Here is a 17280-nt window from a genome sequence, read left to right as displayed (position 1 = left end):
AAATCTGCAATGGCTCATGCTGGCATCATTGTTGAACTTCTGGTCTGTGTAGGAGACTCGCTTTCTTTGTCTTTTTTTCTGTTTTGTGGCACCCGTAAAGCCTTTGTAGGCATGGAGCATTCAATTCATTTCCTTTAGGGTTCTATTCTCCTCTCTTTGTTTCTCTAGTGGGTGGATTTAGCTCATTTCCCTGTTATTTATTTTCCTCATTTTCTCGATGAGTTGTTTTTGTTTCAGGCTATTTCTCATTTCACAGCTGCTGGGTGAGTTTTTGGTTTGTAGGTCTGTACTGTTTATAGTGCCACTTTTTGATGTGTTTTTTCTTTATCAAGAGGCCAAGCCTTGGTACTAGAAGGTCATGGGTTTTAGTGGTAGAAATAACGTTGTTGCAAAGCAAGGGCTAGGCATGCTACTTACGAAGATGACAGTCGCAAAGAGGAGTTCATGCACTAGGGGCACCCATCTATATTTCATTTATCAAAAATGACCCTAGGCCTCTTCTACATGAAAAAATAAAAACTGAAATTCATGTGATGGTAGATCCATCTAGTGTGGATCATAATCATAGATGGACTGTCAAAAATTATTCTGTACTTTAAAGAATATTAATGTACAGTCCTATTCATTCTAAGCATGAGCTATCAATTGTTTTTGATGTTGTAACGCCTCCTACCTCCCCCTTAAGAATAACTGAACTCATTATTCCTTGAGGAGCACCCTGATTTCATATTGCCTTGTTTTGAGGTATCTAAAAAATGAATACTTTCCTGTGATGATCAGGGGCTAATCAGATACAAATATGCTTCTTGTTTCTCCCTTTCTTACTTGACACAGATACCTTTTGTTATATTTTCCATGAGTTTGGGAGCCACTTAATGCGTGGCATGATAATGTAATTCATTATTGGTAATACACATACGATTTGGGTGCTGGTCCTTGGTACCTTTAACTACAGCAACAACTTACGATGTTGGTAATTATACAACAACAATCACATGCATTAATCCTGCTAGGTTGGTCAGCTATATGAATGCTAGACCTTTAACCATCTCTAGCAATGACCATATCCTTTGTAAGACCATCCTATGTCATCTTTAAGGATCTCCCACCAACTTTTCTTAATCCCACTAGGTTGGGGTTGGCTATATGAGTTCAAGTTCACCAATCAATTTGATCTATGGCTTCTGATACATATATTTAAAAAAAAAAAAAAAAAAGATAATGTTGCTATGTTGGCTATTTTACCAATTCTCATTTTGACCCACTAAATGACTCGTCTTGCATGTTTTATTGTTTACTTTGAATCTTTACTACAAGCTGTTGTCTGTTTAAGATTTTACACTCATTAACCTTTTCCTTTTCGCTGGGTGGAACTATAGATCTGTTTACAAGGGGGATAGACATTCAAGCAGTTAATGTCGTGATTAATTTTGATTTCCCCAAGAATTCAGAAACTTATTTACATAGGGTAAGTTATGTATGGTTTCCTATGCAAACTACTTGCAAAGCTGTGTTATTTCTCACACATTTCATCTCTGCTAGGTTGGCCGATCAGGGAGATTTGGACACCTTGGATTAGCAGTGAATTTGATCACTTATGAGGACCGTTTCAATTTGTATGTTTGTGGTTCCCTTGAGGAGAAAAGTACTATTAATCATTTATTTTATTAATTTTGAATTAGGGCTTCATATTCATTTTTATTTGGCTTACTATTTTCAACAGGTATAGGATTGAGCAAGAACTTGGCACTGAGATAAAGCAAATTCCTCCTCACATTGACCAGGCTATTTACTGCCAGTGACCTGTGTTAGTTGTCTACCCTTTAGTCATTGGCAATAATGTGAGTGACAACGAAGTTCGCTCAATCTCTGCATTTCAGTTTATTACTACCATGGGAACTTCCCACACAGTTCCTTTATCTGCCCTTGGTAACTATATGATTTGCATTAAGACGATGAACGTTCTACAAAAATATATGTACACAACTTGTGTCATTTCCTTTTCCTTTTTCTTTACTCAAAAAAATCTCCTGTTCCAAACATGGGTTAGTGATAACAAGGAATATTTGTAACCAGGCTTAATGGTAATTTTGTCATTATTGTTGTGTTATGGTCTGAGGTCTGAGCTATTTAAGCAATTTAGTAGTTGATAAGTTAATGCATAAAGCTGTTTTTGGTTTTATGCTATGAAACACCGTACAATGCTAGTTGTTTATTACTTCATGGTTGAAATGAAGATAAAGTGATAAGTCTAAATGTGGTGAACGTTGGATGTTGGACGATTCTTTAATGTGTCTACCATTATTGTTTAAAGATATATATACAACAATGTACTTTTATGTTAGTTTCTTCTCTTCATCTTTTTTGATTTCTAAATAACAAAATTAGGCATCCCCTTTGGTTTATCAGCTGATGTGAGAAAGCTTCTAAGTGCTTGATTGTTTCGTTCTCAAAATTCTGCTACATGATCATAGCAAGGAATTCATATATATATATATATATATATATATTTTAAAGTTAATGAATGACAAACTTTATGATGAAATTGGTTCAATATTTAATGGAATTTAAATCCTGCGATGATAGATATACCCTTGAAACCATATTGTGTAATAGGACATTTAATATTCCGGTCTCTAGTCATTCAGTTTTGTTGTAAAATTCATTTTATGAATAATGTGTTGATCATTTGCCCCCTTTCATGAATTATTTGTTTATAGTTGATAATTTGTTGAAGCATGTTTTTGATCGAGTTTTTCCATTAAATCCACTCAATATGTGACGGTACAGAAGGAGCCCTCATTTAATCATGAGGTGGTCTCACATTCCCTGTGCCCTTCAAGTTTGTCTAATTTTGCCTCGTGGGGATCAAATATCATTACTTCTTGCATGTGTGTGATGATATATCAATTTTCCAATTTGTAACTTATATGGATTCAGTGTCTTATTCTAGGATCAACGGTGCTGGTGATTGAAGATCTTATATAACAACTGAACTGAATGGTGCATTCTGGAAGTAGTGCGAGTTTGGGGAAGACTTTGTTTGTTCTGACAGATGCACATAGTCCTTGGTGTGCTTTCCTTGTATTTCTGGCTTTCTGTAGTCCTGAAACTTACACGGGACCCAGATAACTCTAGGGTGACATATTACCCAGCCTTATTCTGGGATCTCTTGACAATTGCCTCTACTTTGTAAACCATCTCATCTGGTAACACTTCCACGTAGTTTGCTCGTCAGAGTGGGAAGTCCATGCCCTTGGGCGCTGTCGGAGTTTCATTTCTCTATATTTTGATAAATTGAAGTTTCAACTGTTGTCTCATCTTGCTCTCCCCTATCTCTCTCTCTCTTTTTTCGGCACAGTTTCTGTCAACATGTTTAACGAAAGATTGTCTCCCTTTGTGACAAACTAGTAGCCGATGGTGTTTTTTAGCTTCTGTTAGTCTTTTTTATTAGCTGAACTGATTTTGTTGTTTTCTTTTTAACATAAATGTATTTGGCATCAATGCGTTCCTGGGGCAAGAAGTTGGAGCTCAGTCTTGCTGGTTCCTGCAACCTTTATTGAAAATGGGTCAAGTGTGTTGGTTGTTACTTGGCTTTTGACTTGAAAGGCGTGGGGGCCTGGCTGGCTGGCTGGCTGGCTCCAACAATCTTTTTGCAGTTTTTGTGTCTCTGGTTGCTTTGCCTAATCTGGTGGGCTTTGATGAGTAAGATAAATTTTTCCCATAGAAAATTGCGACCTTGACTGCCGTATATGCATGTACGCTGCTCTGCTTCTTTGGGAGATAGATGGGAATATTCGCCAACCAACCAGGCCATTGTGGAAATGCTACTAAATTGGTCTATTTGAGGTAAGGTGAGGTGAGAGTGAGCTTTGTTATAAGTTAATTCAAATGATAAATCAATCTACCATGTCTGGGTCACTGAAAAAGCACCGCTAGATTGTGATTTTAATTTATGCTTTGGACATGATTCTTGCCAGCTCTTAATAAATACTAAGTACAGTTCAACAGATCATACCCCATTTTCTACTGGGTAGACGAATTTTAGCTTCCCCATGCAGTAAGCTTGAGCTCAAATTAGGAAATCCCAATCAATGATAGTTGTTCAATTTTTCATGGCAAAACAGAAGACAAAATATCTCTAAAAATAAGATAGAAATTAGTTTTTGTAAATCTTACGTGAAATTAGTTAAAAATACTTTTGAAATGTAAGCCAGACATCAGATCATCAGAGAACAAAACAGGAAATAATTTTAGGAGTTGATGCAAAAAGCCTAAATGTTGATAGCCAATAACACAATACCTCCACATATATATATTATTATTTTGCCAATTTACAAAATGAAAGCATCTTTAAGGATAAAAGAAATCAGTTTTGTCACATTCAGATGCCCCCACTTTTTTAAAAAAAACACACTTTCAACAAACATATAGTTCTTTTTTAACTTCTTCTGTCTTAAAAAACAGAAGATTCAATCACACACACAAAATTTACTGCTCAAAACAGACAGAAAGCTCAAAGCTGAGATCTTCATCAGCCAAAGCAACCAAGGAGCTTCTTGGGAACATGTCCAGTAGCCCGATATTTTGCAGCCATCTCCTCCGCCTTGAGAAACTCTTCCCCTCGTCTTGCTTCCACCATCGCTCTCTTCTCTTCTGCTTCCTTGTGAACTAGAGCCACCTTGTTCTTCATTTTCTCCGCGTAATCCGCCTTCCTCTTCTCCAGTTCCTCCTGCTCCAAAGTAGAAGAATGGTTTAATTTATGGAAATAGCCTAAGAATTTTAGACTATTCGGGCGTTAAAGTCTCTAACACGAGAAAATACTCAATTAACTCTGATATATCACGTCATATAGTGTTAATGTCAGCGCAATGACATGGCATCACAGTTATAAGAGCGGGAGATCAACAAGGTACAACATCGCCATACCAATGGACGGAACTCCTACAGTGGCAAATTCTATGAAGTGGCACCATTTCTCGTCCATGTTTAAGCAGAAAGACATAAGCAAAATGTAATGTGGAAACCAGACATAGCCAAAGATTATTGTATGGAGCTGCTTACCTCCATCTTTTTCAGCTTAGCCTCAATGGCTGCTTTCTTGCTGCTCTCCCACGCAGCTACATCAGATAGCTTCTTCTCAGCCCTGTTTCATTATTTCAACAAGAACAAAATCTCAGCAGAAAAATAACATCCATAGCATAAACCAAAATTATCTCTATTCTGGAAGAGATACGCACACTGAACACAGTAAAATTACTTTCCAGCTCCTAAAGAGGAGCACAAGGTCGTGCATTCTACTGAAAACATAATATTTGGTTTTATATCAAACTGGTTAAATCTTCACATAACTAAGATTGTTGAGTGAAATTTAAACAGGATATTGTAGTTTTTAGTAGCAATGAATATGAAAGTTTTAACAGTTGAATAAAAGGATCTAAACTGACAACCAAGCAAACTTTGGAAATGACTGTGCGTACTATATTTCAGCTTATCTGAACAAAGAACGTGGGATTATTAACTAGCTACACAAAGCTTAAGCTGAGTTCCCGTTCGCCTCAGCTTCTACAAGACACACACTTGAAGTGGCTCATAAGCAAGATTAGTTGAAGCTAATACCCTTGTTTTAATATTTTGATTTGTTCCTTTTCATAATCTCCTGATTTCTTCCAGCTAACTGAGTGACATCATTTCAAGATTACCAGTTCCATAGATCGAAGCTAAAATGAACATTTGTAGACTTTTATGGTACTTAAGAAACTCCTATCAAAACATTTACCAAACTTGGGTTTGATTAACTGTAATAAGAACTCCTGGAGAAAAGGTACGAGACTCCTTTCAACTTCAGAACTAAGTAGTAGCAAAAACTAGACACTAAGGCCTTGACTGAGAAACTTGATGCCTCGCTGAACATTGAAAAATAAGTAAACATTTTAGAGAAATCCTCACTTGTTCTCCACTTTTGCCTTCTCACTTTCTTCCCATGCCTTGATAAAAGATATCCTCTTCTCATTTTCAACCTGTGCGAGGGCTACATCTGAAGACACAATGCCAAGGGTCATGCATTTAGAAAGGATTTATAAATGATATATGCATCCCATGGAAATAAAAACTGGACAAATGTGATTTACCATGCACAATCATTCAAGTTAAATTAGTAATTTGGTCTCTGTTTAGAAATTTTGTCATGCCTATTATAAAATCATAAGGATTTTCTCAGATCCAGTTAAAGTGTTTGAGGAAAAAAAAAACAATTCACTCAATTTCTACAGGATACTTCATGCTTCACTATAATGACATCACCAAATTCAAATCAAATGGAGCAAACTTGGTTGCTTTGGGAAACCTACCTCTGTCAATTGATCCGCCTGATATTTTCTTTGCTGGAGGATCTGGAGTTTCTGCAGAAAAAATATTTGGACAGTTACAACAAAATTTTCCTTATGAACATGTCTAGAGCAAAATATTTATCAGTTTATATCTAATAGGTGAATTTGGATGCCCTGGTCAAACCATGAAAGCATCTTTCATCCTAGGAAAGCAGTGATAATTCATGCCAGTTCTTGTATTGTCAATGGCATAATATGATTGCGCAATCAGTATTGCAAGGGAAATTGTACAAGCAGGGAAAGCTCCCTATGCTCGAACTTGGGATTGAAAACCTCTCCCGTGCAACCTCCAGATTTGACAGATAAAGCACCAAGGAGTACCTTATGATAGCATAGCTTCAATAGCATGACTTGCAGTCAAGTCAGGTTGCACTTTGCTTATTGCTTAATACAACCCAATAATTGGAGGCAATGTCAAGTAACAAGAGCCTAAACCAGAAGAAGTCACTCAAAAACTAGGAACCATTTGAAACCAGCTTTGGCATTTTCATTCATGCCAATAAAATCAGCCAGTGGAACCTCTCATCTCTTGTTGAAGAGGGGGGAAATTGAAAATGGCAAATCTTGTTATATTTAATCTTCATGAGATTATAGCTATCTGCTAAAACAACGTGACAAAGATATTATAAGTCTTATCACAGATGAGTGACATGAGTCATGCACATCTAACTCGTCTACCTTACCCCAATTATAGTGTTGGAACATGCATTATGCTGGCTTTCTATAATCCCATAACTTACAGAGGAGAACCCTCCTCTTCCATTGACTTATCGGCCCAAAGGAAGTTAGGTAGCTAGGACTATACCCTGATCAAAGTTCACTGTTCTTGGCCGACTATCTATTTACCGGGCTATCAGTATGTCTTTAAACAATTTTGTGACAATATAATAAATTTATCAAAGACCCAAACAACACAATTTTAGTTTATTGGAATAATTTTAATTTATTGAATTGTCTTTACCAAACCAATGATATATGACAAGAATTTATTCATAAAAAAAAAATTAGTAGGGAACCTTTGTGACTTTTGTCGATGATTCAATATTGTTAAGATGCAATTGGAATCCAAGGTACCCTTTCATAAAAGTGACATGTTAATTGGGGAACTTGCTGAAAAAGGTACATATTAATTGGGGTACAGAGAATTTTAACGGCTCTTTTAGTAAAGGGGCATTTTGCTTTAAAAAAAGTTAAGTCCATGTAATCCGACTACCAGACATATGTAACATCAAACAGTCGCTTAATTATTGATTACATAAAGATATGGCATACAGCTCCGAAATGATTTACCTACATGAGTGCTTAGCTAAACAAAGTTAAATTTTAAGTGCGCCTGGCTCCCCAAAAACGAAAAATTAAAGAAAAAAAAAAGATGGTGATACCCGTTGGACATAGAATTAGCTTTTTTGCTCGATTGCATAAGTCTTTTAAGGACCAGGTACCCTACCACCTAGTGGCTCGTTATTGTTCTAAAAGTACATTTAGCGAAGGCAAAACTGATGCTGTAAAGAGATTAATTAACCACATGCTCTGTTAGATCAGAAAATGTAAGAACATAAACTACGATACGTATAAGGGCAACGGGTTTTAAGCATATTAATGGAGATAAATACGGCAATTTGTGTAGCTTCACATGATTTTGATATGTTATCTTGTACCTTCCAGAAGAGGGATTCCCTCGTCTCAGGTTTTTTTTACTCCTTTTCGAGTCCAATCTTGGAAGGTTTCCAGATTTCGGAAATTTACAAAAGTAAAAAAGCACGAAAAATCAAAGAATTTGTATCAAAGCTTGACAATAAAAAACACTAGAAGTCTAGAACAGAACATTTTGCCGACCAAAAAGAAGTACAAAATATCTGGGGCAAAAAGGATGTGAAAACCCGAAGTGTTGATAGAGAGACAAGGGAACCCTCAGAGCTAGATCATCACTGGGTCCGGGGGGCGATTGCCGAACTCAACAGAGATTAAGAGACAATGCGTATGCGAGCATATGTATGTACGCATATACATGTATAGAGAGAGGAAGCGAGGAGGAGGAAAATGTAACGGCAATTGAGTAGAATTCAGATTGAAAACTATTGCGAAAGACATCACGATGTCAATAACATTCCCCTCAATTTTTCAGAGATATTTCTTTCATGTCCACATATTCTCCTCTGTTTGCCGCTTTCATCTTCCCTTTTCGCCGCCTCTCTCTTTTTTCTCTCCCGACCATCCCTGTTCGTTCTACCTCCACGCCCCCTTCGGATCACCCAATTCCCCCATCATCTCTATATATATAGCTAGGGTTTTCAAAACCACTTTCCCTTCGCCTGCCACCGTATCTTACAGTGAAAATGTTTTCCCATTTACTTTTTACTCTCACCCGTCCATGACGCTACAAATATAGGCTACTTTTATTATTAAAAAAAGGCTAATTTTTCATTTTTCTTATTATTTAGTACCACCATACTGTTGCTTGGCCTCAAATTGCCAGCAAAATTTTCAAGTTCGTTCCATATAATAAATAAATCCTAACCTCCCACATAACAATGAATGGCATTACCTACACGATAATTAGATCTTACAAAAAAATCATAGCAAGGAAAGGGTTGAAATTGAAATGTAAAATAAAATATTAGGACCTAAGAAAATATAGAAATTAGTAGTTTGGACAAATTTTTAGATAAAAATTTGATTTGTGATTTTGATTAATCTAGATAATTTCAGGAGTACAATGATAACCTGCATACGCCCACCAATCTAACTATTCTGAGTAAAATATTTGGAAATTTTGATAGCTTTTTAATATCAAATATCTTCAGAAGAATTTACTGCGTACACACTTGTGTAAGATTTTAGCCATTAGAAAATAATTAAATTAGAAAGGTGCTATTTATTACAATTGTCTTTGATGCAGTGATCTTTCTTACGCTTATTTAATTATCTAATATTTGTTAAAATAAGTAAAATAAATTTTTGTTAAGATAATTTATTGGTAAAATTTAAGATAAATTATAAGAAGAGAGGGAATGGATAAATTTATTTTGAAATTTTAAGATAAAGAGTGATTTTTTTAAAAAAAAATTAATAAATATAATAAAAATTAATTTTATTTAAAATATTTTTTATATCTCATATTTTTGGGTGACAAAGAAAGACTATCTAAGTAAATTATTTTCCAAGAATTCACCAAACATCAAGCATATTTTATTTCACGTAGAGAGTATCTTATTCTTTTCCAACTTTCATATATCTTTAGATTTATCCAAATTTGCCAGTGTCTTGGACGGACAACTCCACTAGTCATCACCAATTTGCCTCGCCGGACAAAAAGAAAGCGGACAGTAAAAATTACGGTGATTTCCTAGGCTTTCTCGGCAACCAAACAGCTAATTATAGAATAAAGGATGTGTGTGTGCGTGTGAGAGAGAGAGAGAGAGTACTCAGAGGCACGGCAAGAGCTTTGGAGTCATCGGCCTTCTCCTCGGTCGCCGGTGGATGAGGATGCGGAATCAACGCCTTCTCCTCGGATACGTCGCTTGGAACTTCAACCTTTGGCGGATGCTCCGGCGCCGATACGGCCGCTATCTTCTTGCTCTCCCCCTGTCTCCATAACGTTTCGCCAAACTCCGCTCCGAATCTACAGTCTGTCAATAGCCAGCAGGATTGCCAATTGCAAGCGACTGGCCATCGGTGCGTTTATATACACGCAATGGGAGATGTTCCGGTGCAACATCGAATTTAGTACAACCGGTTCTAGAGCGCAAGATCACAACACCAACTTCACACGTCATGATTTTATAATTATTTGAATACGATTTCAACAGTATTCCTATATATGATCGTGTAAACTAAATAAAGTATATTTTCCAAGGCATGAAATTGGTTAAAGAAAATTCCGACGGCACGCTAAATAAGATTTAATAATTTTGATCAATGGCAGGTGCATCGAGACGGAGTAGAATTGGATGCAGAGAATCGTGTCTCATTCACGCCGATAGGTAAAACGAGTTGAATGCAGCGTCGCCCGCGCGTGGCTTTGCCCGGCATTTATTATGAAAGGGTTAAGCTTAGCTCGTCTCCACAATAGGCTTGGCTGAACATCCTAGAATAGAGATACCCTTATTCCTAATTTTTAACGTACAAAATTATTATTTTACCCCTCGCTTCTAATACTATTGTATCACCACATCGAATAGTGAAATTTATCTCCGTGAGGGTGTGATAACGGGGCATCCCAACTTTTAAGAAAATACAAAAATGCCCTTTATCAAGATTGGGCCCAAACCCAAAACCCAAATCTCATTTGAAGTTGAACATAAACTTAGATCGAATCCCACACCGCTTGCCAACTAAAAATTGACCATTGAATTCAAATCCAATCATCTATATAACACGATGGTAGTCTTTCACAAAAACAACATATAATCATCTCTGTAATACAAATATAGTCTTTTAATGGCCTCACAATGCATCTATACAAAAGTGTAAATTCTCAATAATAAGTTACTTCATTTATTATTATGTACTGACTAAGCCTCACTATCCTTTTTCAAATTAAGTAATCTCAAACAAACTCAAGGTTGAGAACAATTGAGAACATCTCAAAGTTAAGAGAAATCAATTACAAATATAGTTATTGAATAAATTTAGTGATAATTAACTTCAAAATATTATTAATTTTTTTTTATTTCTTTGCTTATTGGGTGTGGTAAGTGTCACGTTACTCTCGTACCTAAATCTCAAGTAACGTAAAATTAAAAAAAAAAAAAAAGAGAGAGAGAAGAACCCCACAAGCAATAACACAATTAATTCTCAGATAACAGATTGCATCCAAAAATACAGATTCGAGTATAGCAATCATAATGTGGGAGTTTCACCCTCCTATACATGTGACTTTTTGTGAGCATCATACACTATATCTCTTATTTAATATATTATTGTGTATCGTGATTAATTCTTCTCACATAAATAAAATAATATGTACGGATTCTTAAGAGATTTCACCCTTTACATAGATGGTGAGAGAGAGATTTGGACAAGGAAGAGGAGCGTGAGGTGGGGCAGCCAGGAGGCATACAGATAGATGGATTAGGGAAGGGAAGGACAGGCAACGTCAGCATCATTATCTGTATACTATTCGGCTACTTTTATTAATTAATTAATTAATAATAAGAGGGGCTGTTGCTTTCGGAGCGTCATCCTCCATGTTCTCATCATCGAGTGAACTCCCCTTAAAGCAAGGTGGGCCCAGTGGGCCGCATCGCGTGCCAGCGAGACTTAAACAGGCCAAGAGCTGTCCACATATATATATATATGTGCGCCTCGCGGGGCTTGTTTGTCGATGTCGGCACTCTAACCAGATATTTTGTTGATTTCTTTTTTTTTGTTTTTTAATTGTATTTTTCTTTTCACAATTTCAATGGCTGACTGGCCTTTGAATTTTTTCTTTTTTTTTAAACAATCGGATTTTAGATAACAATAATTAGCTCTTAATTCTTGCATTTCTTACGAAGTAATTTAAAGAAAATTAAAATTAAAAAATATATAAAAAATTTACGTAAAATAGTGTTTATTAATCAAGATATAGACTAAAAAATATATATATATGAAAAGTATTCCAAACAAAAATATTTTCTATTATATTTGTTAAATTTATTTAAAAAATTTTAAAAAATAAATTATGCGACTTCTTATTTGAATTTTTTTAAATAAATTTATCTCTCTCTCGTTCAGATAAATTTATCTTGAATCTTACAAATAAGAAAAAAAAAAAGGCGCATGTGTTCTTTAGTATATTTCAAAAAATTTAACAAAAAATTTAATAAAAATTTTAAAATACTTTCACCTTTATCTTTGTCACTTCATATCTTGATTTATAAAATATTTTAATTTTATATTAATATAATTTTATCTTACTCATTTTAATAAATACTATCTAAAATGAAAAGTCACGATTCTTGAAAGGTGCAATGAACCTAAAACATCTAACCACCCAATAAAAAACACATTCGGTTTCGATTATCACTAGTTTAAGGTCTTTTCAGTAAATATTTTTTTATTTCGATGTGGATTGAAATGAAGTTGCTTTTGTTTGATAGTTCGATTTTTTTTTTTTTTTTGTTTCCAATGTATAAAAAAAAAAAAAAGTGAAAATTTCATGGTATTCATAAGGTTTAGGCTGATTACAAAAATATTTTTGATATTTGAGAAATAGAGGCAGTATTCTTGAGATTTAATATAATATTATAATTTTCCTCTCACCTCACCATTAATTAACTCCCACTAAATATTACAAAATAACCTTATATTTAAATATTTTCCCCTTATTTTTTATTTATGTGAGAAAAATAGACACCAAAAGGGGTGAATTGGGTTTTTCAAAAAAATTTCTTAATTTTAAGAATTCCTTAAATAAATTTAATACAAAAATATTGATCCTTTTAAATTTTCAAAAAACTAATGCTAAATTTTCACTAAAAAAAATTTTAACGAGGGAAAAAATGGTTGTTAAAAGTCAATTTTATGTCGTTACAAAGTTTTAATGAAGGGAAAAATCTCATTGTTGTCTGTCATTAAAGCTTCTGTTGTTAAAAGTGTTAACAACGAAAAGAAAAAGACCGTCATTAATATAAGCAGTGAGAGACATAAGTTCGGCCATTAAAAATAATAATGACGAATATTTTCGTCATTATAACAATGTGTATAATCGTTGAAAATAATATTAACAATGGATATTTCTATGATTCCATCGTTGTTGCAATATTTATTGATCATTAAACATAATATCGATGATGAATATTCCTGTCATTATTACAATATTTACCGATAACTAAACATAATCTAAATGATGAATAGTCTCGTTGTTATAGCTATATTTACTGATCACTAAACATAATATCAAAAATGAATATATCATGTCGTTATATCTATATTTATGTGTCATTATTACTATTATTATAATTCTAATGGCCATTTTGACAATTATATAAGAATTTATTTTGTACTTATTAATTTTGGCAAGAGAGATAAAAATAATAAAAATATGATTATCAATTAATTTAATAAAAACAAGATATATGCAAAATACGATCATTAATATTGATTATGTACTAATTACAATCATTTTAAGAACTTCCATACGCTTCACAATCATAAAATGAGAGGGAAAAAAAAAAAAAACCATGGGTTTCATATTATCTTAATCTCTCCCTATAATCAAAATAAAAAAATTGTTATAAGTGTCACTATAATCCATATATTAGTCACAACCAATATCAAGTGTTCCTTGCTCGATTTGTATCTTCAAGTACCTACAAATTGTAAAAAAAAAAAAAATCATATTATTCGTCATCCTCCATAATAACAATACTAAATTTCTAACACTATCTCTACTCAATAAACTCCATAAAAATATGAATTCATTAATCTCATAATTAAAACTATCTCTACACAATAATCAATATTATTAGCAATTAATTAGATTCACCATAAATCTTATGTAGGAGATTTAAGAATGTATTGCCTATTTAATAAAAAGTTGTCGAAAAAATTTCATATGGTCTAGTTTTGAACATTATTCTTGCAAAAATTTAAACCATTAAGTAAAAAAAAAAAAAAAAAACCTTAGGATTAAAAGTAATTATGTATTTAAAAATAGTCTTACACCATAAAATTATAAAAAAAAAATAAATCCTTACAAAATATGAAGTGAATAGAATCTCATGAACATTTTCATCGAGAGTAGATGAAAGAAATTCAATTGAAGCATTTATTATTATTATTTTACATGAAATATTAAACCTTTCACAATATATCTACTTCAAACTCTTACCATTACAACCATTCACAGCCAAGTAACAAGTATTGTTTGCTTGGTAGAAACCATGGTAAAACAAAACAAGAACCAAGGCAATGTATGCATGGCTTGCTTCCATAATAATAGTAATAATAATAATAGAATTAAAACAAGATAAGGACAAAGCATCTGTTATGGGTGTTTTTCAAATAGAATTAAGTGGGTTGGACACGACCCAGTAGGTCGGTCCAATCTCTCGAAGGCCGAGGTCATCAGATCAAGGTCGCACGTCATCGAAACTCGAGCTCAGACTGCGAAACCAAGCGAGCTCCCAGGGATGCTTTCAATTTGCTGGCCAAACCGTTCAACTCGCATAATAAAAAGACCACAAAATAGTCAGAGGCGATATCCACTTGCCTTATTTGAGGCAAATCAAATCCCTAAAATCGTGACATTCATTTTTGATAATTCGAAGACGATAAGGAAATGCCATCCACGAAGCAGAATCCTTCTACATTTAGAATTTATTCAAATTGTAAACACCCCACTCTATGAAGATGGGTCAATATCATCATTGTAAAAGGTGACAAACAATACTATACTGTTACTCTGCTAGAATAATCAGAGAAACAGTCGCAAACCAGGTATCATTCAGACCGAACCACATAAAAATCCTCTTGTGTGATTTTTATTATTTGTTTTATTTTGTTATTTCTTTTAGTCTCATGTTTGTTGCTTCACCGCGGGTTCTCGAACTCCAATTGACCAATCCCAAACGTTGACAGCATCAAACTAAAACAGGACATCAAGTGGGTAGGTTTTGCCATTTCATATCTCATCCATATAAAGTCAGAAGGCGTGCAAGAATAATAAATTTAATTTTTTCAATGTAGATTACAAAAAAGTCATTGATGGTCATAAAAGTATGGGTTGCATATACAAGAACAATTAAATGCTGTCTACCAATGCAGACTAGCTTCTCCCCAATCTCACATGAAAAAGTTTACTGCACATGCCCTATAAGCATCAATCTCAAAGGAGAATCATGCAGAAACATATGATAAAAAAGTAAGTATAAAAATAGAGCATTGTAGTACCAGAAAAGAGGCTCCAATGGAGCTTGAGGCATCGACATTGAGGCAACGAGGAGGCTATAATGGAGCTTGAGGCAACGATGATGACAACGGGTTAGAGATGGCTTCGACGAGAATATGAGAAAGGGAGATGAAGGCAGTAGAGATTTGGGGATTTGGCCAAGGGAAAGACGAGACATCTCTTGCCATTATTTTTTATTTTTTTGAAACATTTAGTTGTTAAATAAAATATAAAATAATTTTTAAAAAATAATAAAAATAAAATAATTTATGATTATGACAATAATGACTGGATTTCTTAATTAATAGTTATAAATTTAGAAACTTGTTGTTAAAAAACTAATTTTACACCATATTTAACGAGAAGATAAATAATTTATCATTATAATTATAAAAATTATACTCTTAATGATGGGATATTTGTCCATTTATTAATTTTCTCTCATTAAATACCTTTTTTTTTTGTAGCGAAAGTTGAGGCCATTGGTCACTTGCAACATAAGAATTTAGTTAGACTCTTGGTTACTATATTAAAAGAACTCACATGTATCATTTATTCATTTTTAAATTTTCTCTATGTTTATGATAAAGTTGATGACACTTATTTATGTATAGACAAAAAATAGAGTGCAAATATTTATTTTGAAATATTAAATAAATTAATAATGCATCCAATTATGCATAGCAATATTTTACAAATTAATTAGTCTTCCATGCTATGAAGCACGAAAACGGCTCAAAGGTGTCGTTTCAGCGTTTCCGAACCATTTCCCGTTTCGGAAACCCGAAGACGGCCCGAAACAGCCTTCAGAACGTTTCTATAAATTGCGAAACGTTCTGGGGGTTGCTTCGTAATTTATAGAAAAATGTGGGAAACGTGTTTCTAGCGACCACGGTCGCTCACCTGCAGCGAGGAAGACAATGGTCACCAAGAGGTGAGGCGGCGGCGGTTGACGACGAGGCGAGATATGGAGTGTGCAGCAACGGTTGAGGTGAGAGATGGTGTATGGTGGTAGGCGGCGACGAGGGTGAGAGGCGAGCGACTGTGGCAGAAACGCTTCGACTGTGAGAGAGGCGAGATTGAACGCAATGGTGAGGGCAAGAGACTCGTTGATGGCGAGAGAGGTGAACGACGGTGGCAAAGACGGTTCGACTATGAGAGATGTGAGACGAAGGCGAGGGTGAGGGCAAGAGACTCGTTGATGGCAACCGAGAGAAGCAGCAACGATGGCAGAGATTGATTGTGAGATAGGCGAGATCGACAGCAAGTGCGAGGGCAACAGACGCTTCGACGGCAAGAGAGGCAACAAGTCGGCGACGGTGGCAGACGGAGGAAGCGGCAGCAGTCAGCCATTGACAGCAAGCAGCATGGGTCTCTGAGAGCTTGCGGGTAATAGTTTAGGGTAATACTGTAATAGTATATTTAGGGTTTGCAAAATTATAACTTAATATTATTTATAGTATATAAATTATATATTAATTTCACATACACCCCTATATTTTCTAAAATTACAGTTTATCCCGTGTTTTTGTTTCCTAACTTTTTTGAAAAATATCGTTTCTTGTTTCCGTGCAACATAGCTTCCATGATTGTTGTGTCATTATTTATACAATAACACGAGCCAGACTCTTAATGATATCTATATGAGATTGTTCTTATTTTTTTCTCCTATTGAATACATGTGAGTTTTATTTTGAGTTATAAGAAATGGAGGTATACACGAAATGAGATTGTCCTTAGTTTCTTTTTCTCTTATGGCATTTTTTATCTGATTCTTTTGTAGTTATTATGTATACATGTCCGTAATTCATCTTTTATATATATATATATGTTGGGTAATATGGTTGGCATAATCTATATACTATATCATGAAACGATGCCAATTAGATGTTTATTCATGCTTTGTTTTCCCTTGAAAAATTTTAGGAGTATAGTTGTTACCTAAGAGGTTAGAAGAGTACATTAGCTATTCAGAGGTTCAGTTAAATAGGACATTAAAAAAGTACATTAGCTATT

The 17280-nt window shown here is 34.4% G+C and overlaps 2 protein-coding genes across 5 annotated transcripts in view; one reads left to right on the top strand and one right to left on the bottom strand.

Moving 5' to 3' along the window:
• The window catches only part of LOC127801169 (DEAD-box ATP-dependent RNA helicase 8), a 38271-nt gene extending 34841 nt beyond the window's left edge, over positions 1-3430 (top strand). The window contains exons 7-10 of one of the 4 annotated variants that reach the window (XM_052336061.1): positions 1380-1468; positions 1543-1616; positions 1724-1841; positions 2954-3430. In XM_052336061.1, the coding sequence (XP_052192021.1) occupies positions 1380-1468; positions 1543-1616; positions 1724-1802 (242 nt within the window). In that variant the 3' untranslated portion in view covers positions 1803-1841; positions 2954-3430. Of the gene's footprint in view, positions 1-1379; positions 1469-1542; positions 1617-1723; positions 1842-2940 lie in introns of all 4 variants that reach the window. The other 3 variants (XM_052336060.1, XR_008022970.1, XR_008022969.1) reach the window with 3 other exon arrangements.
• An 851-nt stretch (positions 3431-4281) lies between these two features.
• On the bottom strand, positions 4282-10064 carry LOC127802118 (remorin-like; the record flags this gene model as incomplete). The annotated part of the gene is made up of 5 exons (XM_052337810.1): positions 4282-4732; positions 5065-5146; positions 5950-6037; positions 6351-6401; positions 9815-10064. Coding segments are annotated over 5 exons (669 nt in total), but the record flags the coding sequence as incomplete, so codon positions are not given.
• Positions 10065-17280: the final 7216 nt, after the last annotated feature.

Source organism: Diospyros lotus, chromosome 5 (assembly GCF_014633365.1).
Source record: "Diospyros lotus cultivar Yz01 chromosome 5, ASM1463336v1, whole genome shotgun sequence".
In the NCBI taxonomy this organism is placed as follows: domain Eukaryota; kingdom Viridiplantae; phylum Streptophyta; class Magnoliopsida; order Ericales; family Ebenaceae; genus Diospyros; species Diospyros lotus.
Note: the sequence above shows the minus strand (reverse complement) of the source record. Positions and strands in the feature narration are given on the sequence as shown.